Source organism: Bemisia tabaci, chromosome 1, assembly GCF_918797505.1.
Source record: "Bemisia tabaci chromosome 1, PGI_BMITA_v3".
Lineage (NCBI taxonomy): Eukaryota > Metazoa > Arthropoda > Insecta > Hemiptera > Aleyrodidae > Bemisia > Bemisia tabaci.
The window spans coordinates 83621213-83637471 of record NC_092793.1 but is presented as its reverse complement, the minus strand read 5'-3'; the positions used below and the strand labels follow the sequence as shown (position 1 = coordinate 83637471).

Here is a 16259-nt window from a genome sequence, read left to right as displayed (position 1 = left end):
GAAAAGTGTTGACAAACGAGTCTGAGTTCAGTGGTTTACATAATAAGAGTGTTGATCCTTATTGATCGAATGTGCCACAGAGTAAAGTTCAAAAAGTATTAAAATTCCCGTATTGGCAATTAGTAGTGCTGAAAGCGATTCTTACCCATGGTATAATTTCTAGCTGTGGAGGTAAGTGGCATCTCTGGATAAGAAAGAACGTAAATAGGATTTTACACTAGGTGTAGAAGCAAAACGGACTAAATTATCTGATATTATCAGACATATCATTATGATCTCAAGTTAATATCAGTGTGCAAAATAGATAGTTCGTTTTTCTGTTTCTGTTGTCATCTTGTTTCAGGCAACATACTATCAACAAAGAGCAAAAATACTGCAGGAACTAAACCGAGCCTATCCATATCCTCTGCTGTCCCGTCCGTCCTATGTTCTCCTGTCCATCTTGTGTTGTCATATGTATATCCTACATCCTATGCATGAAATCTTGTATGAAACCCTGACTGAATGCTCATCGCCTACTTTGCTGTATTATACCTAACCGCCACCACCCTCCATTGATATACAAATTAACAAATAGATGAGAGACGATGATGAAAAGAAACGCAAAAGAAGTCCGTCTAGAATAACGAGCAGAACAGAGAGTGCTTTAACATTCACAACCGCACGGAGGCGTGCACTCACACTGCAACAATTTAATTTGGCCAGGAATGATTACTCAAGAAGAATAAAAAATCATCACCTGTGATCGCTTACCCAAATCAAATGATCAGAGTATAATTTAATTAAATGCTGCACCATTTTGAGCGAATCTTCCTGTACTCCAGAGCATAAACATTTGAAGTCTAATGTGAAAATAAATCATCAACTTCAAACAATCTTCTGGTGAACTTGAGACAAACTGACAGAGCTTATTGGAGAGAACAGATTAACATCGGAAAACTTCGGAGAAGGCGACAACAATCATTCCGTCAATGCGTATCCGAATCAAACAAATCAGAATTCAACCGTACACTGCACTCTTTTTCCCTTGCCTATGTTCTTATCCAATGGTTTTTCATATGGTTAAGGTATTTAATGAGGCAGTATTTCTTGTGGATAATGAAGTTCATAAAAATCTAATTTCATGCAGTGATCGATTTGATCACCATGGGATAAAAATTCCATGCAGTGATCGATTTGATCTCCGTGGGCTAATAATTCCATGCAGTGTTCGATTTGATCTCTGTGGGCTAAAAATTCCATGCAGTGATCTATTTGATCTCCGTGGGCTAATGATTCCATGCAGTGATCGTTTTGATCTCCGTGGGACTAAATCAGTTCTGAAACAATGGACTGTTCAACTGCAGGGGACGCCCGTAAGACAGTGACATGTCAACTGCAAGGGACGCCCGTAAGACAGTGGCATTGTATGCATGTAGCAGCAGTGGCATAATTAGCATATAAAATGGATAACCACAAATATATATCAATAAATTATAATACGTCGTGTATGAATTGTAATCACTTTCGCCCCCTCGGGAGAATGTTCATCTGACAACAATGTCAGTGTCAGCTGATAAAGTGTATATTTTCTCATAAGAGGTTAATACAAGTTTTCAGTCAGTCTTTGACATCTACCGAGAATTGTTTTGGTATTTATTTACAATTAATACGTAATTATATATTTTTCTTATTAAAAGCTAAGGAAAACAGGCCCAAATTGGTCATTTTTTAGGCATATTTTGGATCTTTCGGGGCTTGAATGGGCCTAACGGAATCACGTGTAAATTTTTCAATATCTTTCATTCAAAATCAAAGAGAATTCTTCAAAATAACTATTTGATTGATACCTCATTTGCTCCAGTTAAATTAACCAGTCAATATTTACCTTAAGTGGCCTGTTCTTTCCCCAATTTTGGCTCATAAAATGTCGGTAAGCAATTGGGAGCAAGAAACGTTGAGTTTATTAGTTGAGAGGTTTCTTCTACTTTAGACAAGTGTGTATTTGAACGTGGTATTCGATGTTATTCGTTCCTTAACCGTCTGAAAGTGATTTATTAAAATTTTCAGCATTATGAATAAAATTTTGGCACCATTCGAGTTTGGTTAAATGGGCCAAATTTTGATTTTCGTTTAGTCTCAATACCAAATTTGTAATTTTGATCGAAATTCCACAGAATCAATACCCTACACGGCCTTATTGACGAATTTCCGGTTTTAGGCCCAAATAGGCCCATTTTTGGCGCCAAAATTCCAAAGTAGACTTCTGAGGATGATTTTGAGTGGTGTTCTAGTCGTAGATAGAAATGCTTGACGAAAGTAACCCATGAAACCATATCATTTTTGTTGAAATCTGTTGGAGATACTCATTTTTGACCTAAATTTGCCTCAAAATGGCCTATTTTTCGAACTTGGACTCACCCAGTGGGTTGTTTCGAATTTTCGAAAAAGAATTCGAGTTTTACGAGTAAAATTACATAGGAATCGATACCTCACTTGCCAAATTAAAATTCTGGAGCAAGTTGCTGAGCTCGCGGATTTTTAACAATTCGCCATTTTGAATTTTGGCCGCTATTTTAAGGCCAAAAACGAGAGTCAAAATTCCTGATCTTTCGTATATGAGCTAAGCATACCGTCAAGAAGATCTGTGCAAAATTTGAAGCAAAAATATGCATCTCCCTCCGAGTTACAGATTTTACGCCGTCCCAAGGTCTGTTTTTTCCCACCGTGCGACGTTGAAAGACCCAGTGACTCTTCATAGCTCCTAGTTACACCTCCCAGCAGTAGAACTCGGATATTCTCTACCATAGCCAAGTCACAGGAAAATTCCGGTTTTTTTTGGGTGCCTTCTCGTATATCACTCAAAATTTTGCCATATCAAAATTTTAGGAGCTTCGGCTCAGTTTGATGAAGTTTTGCTGAAAAGTCAGCTTTCCAAGAGAAAAATGGAAACATTTGAGGCAGCCGAAATTCCGGGAAGGTTCTTGCTTTAGGGGGGGGGGGAGAGGTTGTTCCAAACACGCCAATCTTGGCCCCACCGTTTGGATTTGCCCCAAACTTTGCTCACATGTTGTACTTTGGGTCGTTGCTTGGGCAAAATTTCAGCCCCCTTGCATAATTGAGGGGGAGGGGGTAGGAGGACAAAGTTGCAACTTTTTTAAAACTTTATAAATCGATATCTCGCGGACGGTTTGAGTGTACGAGAAGTGTTGCAGTTTGCGCTAAAAAACGTCAACAAATACATATGCTCTAGAGGAATATTAATGCTGTTGGGACGGTTGCGTAATTTATCATAGTCATAAATCGATTTTTTCAATTTTGACGCTTCGATTTTTTTTTTTCGTTTTTCGTCTCTCCTCTCCAGGCGATTGTTACTACGTAAATAAAAACCTCTTGAGGCGATTCTCCATATAATTCTGCATTTGCCATACTTTATTTGACCTCGGGGAAACGATTCGTTCTTGAGATATAACGATTTTTCTACGCGTTCCCGGTTACGCGCGCGCGGCATATCGGCGGCGCTCCATCCTGCGCGGGCAAGGGATAGGTTGTTTCACCGCCAGGGCTCTATAGCCATCCTGTAGGCTGTCAAGATTCGAGCTTTGCTTTTACGGAAAGCGGTTCTTTGACGACACTAATCACAAAAAGTCTATTCCATTTTTATTATATTGAATTAGAAGGTAAAACTATCTTCGAATCATTGATTGGAAATTTTTGTACTTGCAAAAATGGTGCAAGAACAATAGCGTCGTGCGCGCATGTTCTGGCCATAGTGTGGTTCCTAAGTTGCGGGGACCACGATGGAGATTTCAAAAGCCCATCTGCATTCTTGGATCGTCACTTTCCACTCCTGAAACCTACCTCTGAGAATACAAGCAGTGACGGTTCTCACAATGATGTCAACTCGAAGTAAGGAAATTGTCGCTTCTTCTTATTTTTTTCTTCCTTTCTTTTTTAAAGCAGCGCAAACTGTTTGAGCACTATTTTTTTTAAACGAACCAACGCTGTATAACGAAGTATTAAAAATATATTTATTAGAGGGGGAAGAAAAAAATATCGATAATTACAGACTACAGCATGAATATAAGGCCCTAGCGGTGAAACAACCTCTCCTTCGCCCGCGCGGGATGGAGCGCCGCCGATATGCCGCGCGCGCGTAACCGGGAACGCGTAGAAAAATCGTTATATCTCAGGAACGAATCGTTTCCCCGAGGTCAAATAAAGGGGGGCAGATGCAAAATTCTATGGAGAATCGCCTCAAGAGGTTTTTATTCACGTAGCGACTATCACCTGGAGAGGAGAGATGAAAAACGAAAAAAGTCAAGCCGTCAAAATCGAAAAAATCTATTTTTGACTGATAAGCATTGATATTCTTGTAGAGAATATTTTGTTAACGTTTTTTAGCGCAAACTGCAACACTAATACTCAACCCGTCCGCGAGATATAGATTTATAAAGTTTTGAAAAAGTTACAACTTTGTCCCTCTGCCCCTATATTATCCAAGGGGGCTGAAATTTTGCCGAAACATAAGGGACACCTAGTTAAACATCTGAGAAAAGTTTGGGCCAAATCCAGGGGGAGGGGGGGAGGGGCAAATTTGGCGTTTTTGGAACAACCTCTTTGGACAAGTAGAGAGCTTCAAGGATATCACCATTTTCAAAATTCCCAAGGGAGTGGGTTACCTCTTGTCGGCTCACGGTCTGTTGCACGTTCACACTTTGAACAACACAGAGTAGGGGGAGGGGGACCCAAACTGCTCCACTAAAAATCCTGCCAAAATAGCATAGCACGCTAGACTTTGGTTTTTCATGTGATAGGGATATCCAAAATTGTAACCGTTGCTAAAGAAAAACATTAATATGTTGGTTGGATGTTGTTTTCAGTAATTTTTGTTGTGCAAATTGGAGAGAGAATTATGCAGCAGAATTTTTAAAGTCGTGCTTTGTCTAGTTGTCTGTTGTAAGATTCAGGAGAATTTCTCCTGCTGGCCGAGCAATTTTTAGACAAGAAAAGTGATTGTGAAGTTAGTTTATTAACTACTACTACTCATTCCATGCAACGTTAACATGAAATATTGGACTTACCTGTGAGTCGTTTAAACTTTCTAAAGCTTGCATGACGCTTTGTTCTGGTCGCTGCGTCTGTGAACAGAAAGGAAAAAAAGAATCTAAGAAAAGTGAGTTGACAAACAATGACGGCGCGTGTTAAACGTAACTCGTTGGGGCGGCATTGTCTGAGTATTTTTCCGGGAGTGGCATAAACTTACCGGTTTTGGGGGTATCGCTATGGATTATTGTCCCATTAGGGTGCGGCTTATTTGTATGCTAAAAAAAAAGTTGGAAAAGTTCAGCTCCCCGGTTTCCAATAGGTGCCAATACATAAAAAAAAAAAAATTCCTGTAAAGTTTCAGACCAATCGGAGCATTTTCAGAACCTCCGCCAAGGAAGTTTTCATCAAAAAATCGATTTTTTTACTTTTGCCTCTAAATAGCTCGCCCTGTGATCAAAAATGGCTTTTTACTGCAAGAAAAACGCGTCGTAGCGAAAAAATGCTTATTTTCCAAATGAAAGTCCGTGAAATTTTACACGAGAATCATATTAGATATGACGACAAATTTTGAAAAAATCACCAATAAAATTCATCCATCGGGACAGATCTCCAAGCTCACAAAATTGTGCCTGCACTCCGATAGTATATGCAGAAATAAAGAAAGTTGGCCACTCAAATAGGTTCTGGGGGTGATAAAACTACAAGTTGTACACTCTTGCAAGCAAATTTTCTTAATTTTTTCTTTTTTATCGAAATAAGTCCAAAAATACCACCCATTGCTCTCCTTGTAGCGCTTTAAGTAATAGAACCGGTTTTTACTATGAAGAGGGCCTTCAGAGAGAAAATATGGATACAAAAATTTAAAATGCCCAGAACACTAACCAATAAAGTTTTTTACGGTTAGATAAACTGCAAGCTTTCAAAATGTTTTAAAAAAAATTGCTACTACGGTCATAACGAAGTGTTAAAATGACAGACCTGCATATTTGCTAGGAACCATCCGGAATTTTTAAACGTTAGATTAAGGCTCTCTTATTTAGCCACGGGCCGTTAAGAGGCATATTGCGGGGTTGGCTCAAGCTATTTGTGTTTTGTTTTGTTTCAACTGATTCAAAGTGAGTTAATTGTGCTAATTTATTAAAATGTAGTCATTGGCCGGTCATAAATTAACTAAAGACTCATTTAATACAAGAACTTTCAATTGTAAGAAACACTTGGACGCATTTTACCACTATGGTGCGAAGGTCGCGAATTAGCGCGAAATGGCGCGAAATGGCACGAAATGGCGCGAATCAGGGACAGTGTTCTGTGTTTGTTTACATTTGAACCGAGGGTTGAGGGTCATATCGAATGATGAAGCAAGTAAATCAGTCTATTTAGTGAACACGGTAATGCTTGTCAGCGGATGAGTTACGTCATCGTTTTGTCAGTTTTCACGCGCGGTTTAATGATTTGCATCTGTTGATCATTGTCTGAACCGATGCGCATAAGCAATCACGTTTACTTTGAATCAGTTGAAACAAAACGAAACACAAATAGCTTGAGCCAACCCCGCAATATGCCTCTTAACGGCCCGTGGCTTAATAAGAGAGCCTTAATCTAACGTTTAAAAATTCCGGATGGTTCCTAGCAAATATGCAGGTCTGTCATTTTAACACTTCGTTATGACCGTAATAGCAATTTTTTTTAAAACATTTTGAAAGCTTGCAGTTTATCTAACCGTAAAAAACTTTATTGGTTAGTGTTCTGGGCATTTTAAATTTTTGTATCCATATTTTCTCTCTGAAGGCCCTCTTCATAGTAAAAACCGGTTCTATTACTTAAAGCGCTACAAGGAGAGCAGTGGGTGGTATTTTTGGACTTATTTCGATAAAAAAGAAAAAATTAAGAAAATTTGCTTGCAAGAGTGTGCAACTTGTAGTTTTATCACCCCCAGAACCTATTTGAGTGGCCAACTTTCTTTTTTTCTGCATATACTATCGGAGTGCAGGCACAATTTTGTGAGCTTGGAGATCTGTCCCGATGGATGAATTTTATTGGTGATTTTTTCAAAATTTGTCGTCATATCTAATATGATTCTCGTGTAAAATTTCACGGACTTTCATTTGGAAAATAAGCATTTTTTCGCTACGACGCGTTTTTCTTGCAGAAAAAAGCCATTTTTGATTACAGGGCGAGCTATTTAGAGGCAAAAGTAAAAAAATCGATTTTTTGATAAAAACTTCCTTGGCGGAGGTTCTGAAAATGCTCCGATTGGTCTGAAACTTAACAGGAATTTTTTTTTTTTATGTATTGGCACCTGTTGGAAACCGGGGAGCTGAACTTTTCCAACTTTTTTTTTAGCATACAAATAAGCCGCACCCTATTGTCCCATGAAAGCAATGCCCGAATTTGACTTTTTACTACCCGAAGCAATCAGTATTTTGCTGCCCCCCTGATGGTTTCAGCGGGAAACCTTTGACACTAAGAGGGGTTTGGGGGCATCCCCAGCAAATTGTGAAAAAATGATGTCTCTGTCTATTAATGAGAAAGTTAGATTTAATTTTCTTCAAATCACACCTGAGCAACGGTATCTTTAAAAAAATACAATATTCTGACCGCTCTTTCCTCTCTACAAAATTTGCTAGCCCTCGGCTAGTGCCTATATTATGTGCCCTGTTAGACAGGGCTAGACATACCGAGGAATATATAGCAGCAAAAAATCAATTGCCAGCTCGCACACAGGAGTATGAACGTCTCAGCTCTTTAGCTATGACTTAGACAGTTGATAACCTTTAACTGACTGAATCATGTATATTAAATTGCAAAAAGTATCGGAGGCTAACTGTCTTCAAATGAGGCTTCCCTGAGGAACTGATCTTCGGGCAGAACAAGCTGAAAACTGCGAAGGGACAGACGCTGAGTTTTGAAAAGTTTCAGAGTGTACCTACTCTCCTAACACTTGTTTGTCGGATATATATCCGCGTCCCCTTTTTCATAAAATCAGAACGATAATTGTCCGAGCCATTTTTTGAGGTAGGATGGAAAGACATTAATTTCCTTACGGATCAAAAATTGAAGTAGTTTGGTCTCAAACATCGCCAATTGGCTAAATAAAAGTGTGGATCTTGATAAAAGTTTAGTGATACTTGCCGGTTACATAAGATTATTATTCGCGTGGATTTGTTGCCCATCCGAGGAAATTGATGGCGAACCTCGCATGATTAATACCTCCAAATTGGTTCACTTATACGGTTTATGTTGAGCAAAGACAGCCTAAATGCATTACATATCGCTGTATTTCCTCCCATGATTCTTTTTATCTCTTTTTTTCCGAAAAAATAAAAGAGTATCCCCAGATCAGCATAAAGAATTACCCTGTCCATGGATTTTTCCTTTGGGTATCCGAAGTCATCGAGGGGATCCTAAAACTTAAATTTTGGGTAACTTTGGCTTCCCAATCCTATCCGCCGGAATCCCCCCCCCCTCCCCAAAAAAAAAAAAGATACACCTTTTTGTGAACTATTTTCGGGTATTTTAACGCTTTCATTCGTATCTTCCGAAGTTTGTGCTTGATTTGAACAAAAGGGGTACGTGCAAAACGGGCCATTTGGGGCTCCGGGCGGATACCTTTGAGACTTGCCCTATTCATTCTCCAAACAATGCCCCATCTTTTCCCAAAGTTTCAAGCCCCCCAAAAATTTTAGGGAGACCCGGCGGGGGGGGGGTCAAAGTTAAAAACCGGCAAAATTTTCGCGAATTTATTACTCGAAAACCAAGAAGTTTTGGAAAACGCGGTTTAAACGAGCGTATTCAGCGTGACGAGAGCTTTCAGAAAATGGATAACATCATGGGGTTTTGTCAACTTCAGCTTGAGTTATCGCCTCCGAAGCGCCGGAACGCTCAAAAAAGGCCCCTTATTTTTTTCACGTTCGGTCATTTTTTTAGCCAAGCCAAAGCCAAAGGCAAGAAAATGGCTTTTTAAAAAATAGCCATTTTTTTATTTTGATGAAAAACTGATATGTTGTTTCTGACTCTCTGTAACCCTTCCAGCTCTTTACCGCATGCTGGGGAAATGTTTTGGTCGCGGCGCGGCGTTGATCGGGAGGAAAACGTCCCCTCCCACTCAGTTCGGCGAATCACACCCCTCTGCCGAACTCGCATTGTTGCCACATGTCTCCTGGTCCGTCGCCGCGCGCAGTTTAAAATAGCCGATTTTCCCGACCTTCGCTCCTTTCCGCTCTTATAGCTTACGACGAAAACATTTCCCCAGCATGCGGTAAAGAGCTAGTAGTCCAGGCAAATAAGCCATGAAAAGGGCTATAGCCTGCAAAAATCCCGGGTAGCAATGTTTTCATCGATTCCTATGTATTTTTTGACGCTGAATCCGAATTTCAACTTTGCGCCATTAAATTCGGACCGGAAAGTTGCCAAATTTGGCAAAAATGGCCTATAATCGGACTTTTTTCCGGATTATGGCCTGTAACTTGCCAAAAATTGATCTAACGATAAAATTAGTTATTTTCAGGAATAAAGCTCGTTAAATTTCCTATAAAAAAAGTTCCTAAACACTTTTTAGCTCAAGGCAAAATCAAGCGCGCTCGCGGGCTCCAAACTTTGAAAAATGAGCGAAAATTTGGTTTTTTGCGGGTTATGGCCTGTGACTTGTCCAAAATTGATCTAACGACAATTTGGTTGTTTTAAAAAAAAAGTTCGTGAAATTTCCCATAAACAAGTTCCTATACACTTTTTTGCTCAAGGAAAAATTAAGCGCGCTGGCGGGCACCGAACTTCGAAAAATGAACGAAAATTGCGTTTTTTGGCGGTTTTTGCAAAAATCCCGGGTAGTTATGCTTTCAGCGATTCCTTCGTAATTTTTGACGCTGAATCCGAATTTCAACTTTGCACTATTAAATTCGGACCGGAAAGTTGCCAAATTTGGCAAAAATGGCCTAAAATCGGCCTTTTTTCCGGATTATGACCTGTAACTTGCCAAAAATTGATCTGACGATAAAAGTAGTCATTTTCAGAAATAAAGCTCGTTAAATTTCCTATAAAAAAGTTCCTATACACTTTTTTGCTCAATGCAAAATCAAGCGCGCTGGCGGGCTCCGAACTTTGAAAAATGAGCAAAAATTGTGTTTTTCCGGTTTTTGCCCGATGTCTCCTGTTTTGATCGTCCGACGAGTAATTTCTGGACAAATTAAGTGGTGATGATAAAATTTATACTTAGTGAAATGAATTGATGTAAATAATAAGGATAACCCAACACATTACAGTATGCGCAATTTTCGCACATTTTACAAAGTTCGGAGCCCGCGAGCGCGCTTGATTTTGCCTTGAGCAAAAAAGTGTATAGGAACTTTTTTATAGGAAATTTAACGGGCTTTATTTCTGAAAATAACTAATTTTATCGTTAGATCAATTTTTGGCAAGTTACAGGCCATAATCCGGAAAAAAGTCCGATTTTAGGCCATTTTTGCCAAATTTGGCAACTTTCCGGTCCGAATTTAATGGCGCAAAGTTGAAGTTCGGATTCAGCGTCAAAAAATACATAGAAATCGATGAAAACATAGCTACCTGGGATTTTTGCAGGCTCTTTTCCTTGTTTGCCTGGACTATAGAAGGGCTACAGAGAGTCAGGAACAACATATCAGTTTTTCATCAAAATGAAAAAATGGCTTTTTTTAAATCGGCCCAAACGTTGAAAAATAAGGGGTCTTTTCGAGCGTTTCGGCGCTTCGGAGGCGATAACTCAAGCTGAAGTTGACAAAACCCCACGATGTTATCCATTTTCTGAAAGCTCTCGTCACGCTGAATACGCTCGTTTAAACCGCGTTTTCCAAAACTTCTTGTTTTCGAGTAGTATTCGCGAAAATTTTGCCGGTTTTTAATTTTGACCCCCCGCCGCGTCTCCCTAAAATTTTTGGGGGGCTTGAAACTTTGGGAAATGATGGGGCATTGTTTGGAGAATGAATAGGGCAAGCCTCAAAGGTATCCGCCCGGAGCCCCAAATGGCCCGTTTTGCACGTACCCCTTTGACAAAATTTACGTTATACAGAGTAGTTCCTGCAGAAAAAATTCAAGGTCACTATCTTGGGACCTTAAAAAATTTCAGGAAAATGTGTAAAATGTTATTTTTTTTTTTTACTTTCAGCCGATTGAAAAAGAACTGAAAAAAGGGCATAAGACAATATTTTTTTCAACTCTTAAATAATACGTACAAGGGGCTTCAGGTACAATTTCAAGTCAATCGGAGTGGTGCAGCACATCGAGAAGCGCGATTTTCTAACATCAAAACGATCAAAATTACAACTTTAATACGTTAGTCCGGGGAGGTTTATGTACTGCCAGTAGAGCCCAAGTGAAGTAAAATGTCCGAAACTTTTCATTTCGTTTGTAGAAGAAGAATTTGGATGTTGTCAAACTCAGATTTACGTCTACCACCCCAAATTGAAGATGGCGGCCAACAGAGGGCTCGGGGGTTGAAAAATTGGACTTAGTCTTTAATGTCGTATTTTTGGTCCATTCTTATGTGACTATGGTCATAAATTCCCAGTTGGAGGTTCGAAACCCTCTCCGGCCTGAAAGGAATGTCCCATATCCAAGACTGCCTCAAAACTGTTCGCCAGAGGGTCAGAACTTCAGTTGGTACATGCCTACCGGTACTGGGTAGGGAATCCACCAAGAGGTTTTTTGGGTCATAAATTTCACCTGTGCGGTGAAAAACTTAGAATGGGACCATTGAAGCACAAAAAATTCAACATGGCGACCAAAATGACTGCTATTGCGGTATGAAATATTTAATAGGGAATCGTACCTTCAAGTGAGGTATCTCTGCGTAGGTTTTTTGGGTCATAGATTCCAAAAATGAGGTTCTTGCTGAGTCACAATAGCTCTTTTAATTTGTTTTTCGCATTTTTGCCTTGTTAATGGCTGCAAAATTTAAGAGAGTTGTCGGATGGGATTGAGAAGCAAAAATTTGCGAGAACCTAAGTTTTAGGACGCCGCAGCCCGATTTGAAGCGCACTCATTAGCTCATGTCGCCCGGGGAAGGCAAACAATGTTCGTCTAGTGGCCCATTTGAGCCAGAAGTTAGGACTCTTAGGGCTGATTTTATCTCTCAGTGTCAGGACGGCGCTAACTCCGGTGTCAGGTAACACCCGTTTTAGCTTGAGACGGCCGCTAACACCATCAAAAATGTCTTACTAGCGCCGAGAATGTCATCTGGACCATAAAATGTGTCATACAAGCCGTAGAATTCCCAAGAAATCCCTTAAAAGTTTTGTTGTTACACGATGTTAAAGTGTGCCAGAAAAGGTAATAGGGGCGGCCTTCGACTCGATAGAAAGCCTAAGTCTGGAGAAGGAAAAATAGAGGACATGAACGACTTCACTTGCGTACCGTACCGTACGTGCCAGTGACACAATTCCGTAATTATCGTAATGTCGGCGGATACAATGAGTAATTATTCGGCGAGGAGCGAGTCTCACACAAAATGTGCTGGCCGGGAACGGCAGGAGTGGGAAGCTGAGCCGATGGACCGAGAGAGAGGAGGGGAGAGCGACTGGTTGGGGCAGACGTTGCTGGAGTACCGAATCGGGATACCGTTACATGTAACTCGAGGGAGGCGCGAGTGGAGGGGCCAAGCTGGCACTGTGCGACGGAGGCCAACCGTCCGAAAAACCTGCCGTCGCGCTGACAACTTGCGGTACTTACAACTGAACAGAAAACAATCGAGTTTTAGGCCTTGTCCCATGTGGACTTCGCTCGTGAGCGAAGTTCGGGTGAATTAGTTCCAAGAACTGAAATTTTACAGAATAACTACTAGGTAAATTATAACAAGTTCCTGCCCTTGTCCATATGAGCGCAATTCGCGTTTTATTCAACGAACATGGATATCGGGGTATGAGTTATACGGAAATAATAACAAGTTCCTACCCTTGTCCACACGAGCGCAGTTTGGGCGAATTCGTTCCACAGGTTAGGGTTCCACGGAGTAAGTCGAAGGTAAGTTATCACGGAGATCGACATATCTCCCCGCCAAGCTAAACATATGAATAGTCCAGGCAAATAAGGAAAAGAGCCTGCAAAAATCCCAGGTAGCAATGTTTATGTTGATTCCTGGGTAATTTTTTACGCTGAATCCGAATTTCAACTTTGCACCAAAAAATTCGGACCGGAGAGTTGCCAAACTTGGCAAAAATGGCCTAAAATTGGCCTTTTTTCCGGATTATGGCCTGTAACTTGCCAAAAATTGATCTGACGATAAAATTAGTTGTTTTCAGAAATAAAGCTCGTTAAATTTCTTACAAAGAAGTTCCTAAACACTTTCTTGCTCAAGGCAAAATCAAGCGCGCTGGCGGGCTCCGAACTTTGAAAAATGAGCAAAAATTGTGTTTTTCGCGGTTTTTGCCCGATGTCTCCTGTTTTAATCGTCTAACGAGTAATTTTTGGATAAATTAAGTGAAGATGATATAATTTACACTTAGTGAAATGAATTGATGTAAATAATAAGGATAACCCAACACATTACAGTGTGCGCAATTTTCGCACATTTCACAAAAATTGGAGCCCGCCAGCGCGCTTGATTTTGCCTTGAGCAAGAAAGTGTATATGAACTTTTTTATAGGAAATTTAACAAGCTTTATTTCTGAAAATAACTAATTTTATCGTCAGATCAATTTTTGGCAAGTTACAGGTCATAATCCGGAAAAAGGCCGATTTTAGGCCATTTTTGCCAAATTTGGCAACTTTCCGGTCCAAATTTTTTGGTGCAAAGTTGACATTCGGATTTAGCGTCAAAAATTACATAGGAATTGATGAAAACATTGCTACCCGGAATTTTTGCAGGGAATGGCCCCTTTTTTGGCTTATTTGCCTGGACTAAAAGGCAAGTGCTACAACTAAACAAAACCTAGTGTAAGGTGAACAAAAAACTCATCAAACACAACTGCAGCAATCATACACACGCGCATAATGCCGATAAGCGTCAGCCGACGCTATAAATATATACAAAACATTAGGAAAGAGTCAGTCAAGCTCGGGAGGGATTTGCCTGCGAAAAGTCGATTCCTGAGGTTTTCCATACGAGAATGACGATGCGCATGGTAAAATTGCACGAAAAATTGTCCCCGCGGAGATATATCACTCCCTTTTAAGAGGTCCTTAAAAACATGTTTGAACAGTTCCGTATGTTACCGTCATCAATCTCCGAATCTAATATTCATAACGCTAAAATGGCATTTAACTGATTTTGCCCAGAGTGAACAACTTTGACTCTAACATTGACATAATTAGGGGTTTCCCTCCTCGTCAGTACGTTCCACAGCAGGCTTCATTAACAGATTTGTCAATGCTCTCAAATAAATGTCAATGTTGTCGTCTTCTTTATATGTTTCATGGTTCTGAACGATGTTTTCCGCTCTTTGCTGATTTGTGATGCTTTACAGCTAATCGGGTGCTTTATCTGATCATGACCACCACTCATTTGGACGACGAGTTATTCAATGTCGTGCTCTTGGGCTTTGCGGTGGTCAATGAATCTCCAAACGTTCACGTGGTGCGCCAAAACAATGCTTTGAATCCTTTTGATAAAGCCGTTTGAAATACTGTGAACATTTGCAGTTAAATGTCATTTTATTACTTTGGACATTAGAACACCTGGATTGGGACATTTCCAGTTACAGGACTTTTTAGTACTTTGGCCATTAGATAACATGGGTATTTTTGCTCAGTGGACAATGGACATTAAAAAGAGGACATTACAACAGTGGGTATTATTTATTGGATATTTGTATAGTTGGACATTTTAAACTGGAAATTTTCACGGATACCCTTTATAAACCCGAAAGGGTAAGAATAAAATATGATTTCTACCTATCCTAAAATCGTCAAAAAACGGTGAAATTTGAGAGGATGCAAATGAAAATGTAGGCTATAATCTTATCAGCTGTTTTTTTTTATGATAAAATATGAGAGTGTCTTTTTGATAATAAAAGTCATAGAAGTGATTCGTAGTGTTCTTTTATTACAATCAACAATGGTTATGGGCCCAGAACATGAGTTTCGAAAGGCGTTTTCCAGCTCTTGAGTTTTTCTCCGAAAAAATTCCGAATTCTAGGAGTTATATTGTTTTTTTTTGGTGAGTTATATTTAACCTACAAGTTTTAACCTCAAAATGTCAAGTATGAATTTAGAAAAAATGAAAATTCCCATTTTCAATGGGAAAAACTTAGCGGATTATAAGTTTTGTATGAAACTGATTTTGGAAGAGAAAGAACTACTTCTTTATGTAGAAAACGATATCAATGATTTACTTCAAAGAAAAAATGAACAAGATTCTGCATCTCTTATAACTACAAAGAGAAAAAAGGAGCGGGAATGCAAATCCCTTCTGGTTCAAAGCCTACACGATAATATGTTGGAATATGTGCGAGACGAGGAAACGGCATTTCAAATGTTTGAGGCTTTGAAGAATAAGTTCGAAAAGAAGGGTATACTGTCTCAGACTTATTGTAGGAAGAAAATTCTTAACCTCAAATTGGGCGATGAAAAATTGGATCATTTTTTCCTGTGTTATGATGCATTGATACGAGAATTAAAAGATTCTGGAGGCAACGTCACAGAGAACGAAAAAGTCAGTCACCTCTTATTGTCTTTACCTGAAAGTTATGATTCAATTTTGACTGCGTTGGAAACAGTTGACGAAGAAAAATTAAATTTATCTTTTTTCAAAGAAAAACTCCTTAATTTCGAACTAAAAATGTCAGAGACAAATGGACCTTCCTGTTCGAGTGAGGCGGCTTTTCAGAGTAAAGGAAACGTGTACAAATGTGGATTTTGCAAGAAAAAAGGTCACAAATGGGCGGATTGCTACCTAAGAAAAAACTCATCAAAACATAAACATCAAGTACATCTTTCTCAAGATGGATCAACGTTGATAGAACATTCATCTGATATAGAAGATCAAGACAGCGACTCCAGTCAAGATGTAGCGTTCACTTCATCTGTTTGTGCGTTCAACAATGAGGAAGAAGTGGGCATGACGTGGATTCTCGATTCTGGGGCTACAGAACATTTGTGCAATGATGAAAGGTGGTTTACAACTTTGGAAAAACTGGATCCTCCCATCTCAATTGCAATTGCGAAGGATGATCAAACTTTGTCTGCATCTCACATTGGCACAATTTCTGTTACACTTGATACTGGAAAGGTATTATCTATTCAAAATGTTTTGCTTGTTCCAAATT

The 16259-nt window shown here is 39.6% G+C and overlaps 1 protein-coding gene across 2 annotated transcripts in view; it reads right to left on the bottom strand.

Annotated features, from left to right (window-relative positions):
* The window catches only part of stx (ubiquitin-like domain-containing protein stuxnet), a 132806-nt gene that overhangs the window by 78103 nt on the left and 38444 nt on the right, over positions 1–16259 (bottom strand). For both annotated transcript variants that reach the window (XM_019041819.2, XM_019041820.2), the window contains one exon: positions 5064–5120. In XM_019041819.2, the coding sequence (XP_018897364.2) occupies positions 5064–5120 (57 nt within the window). The remainder of the gene's footprint in view (positions 1–5063; positions 5121–16259) is intronic.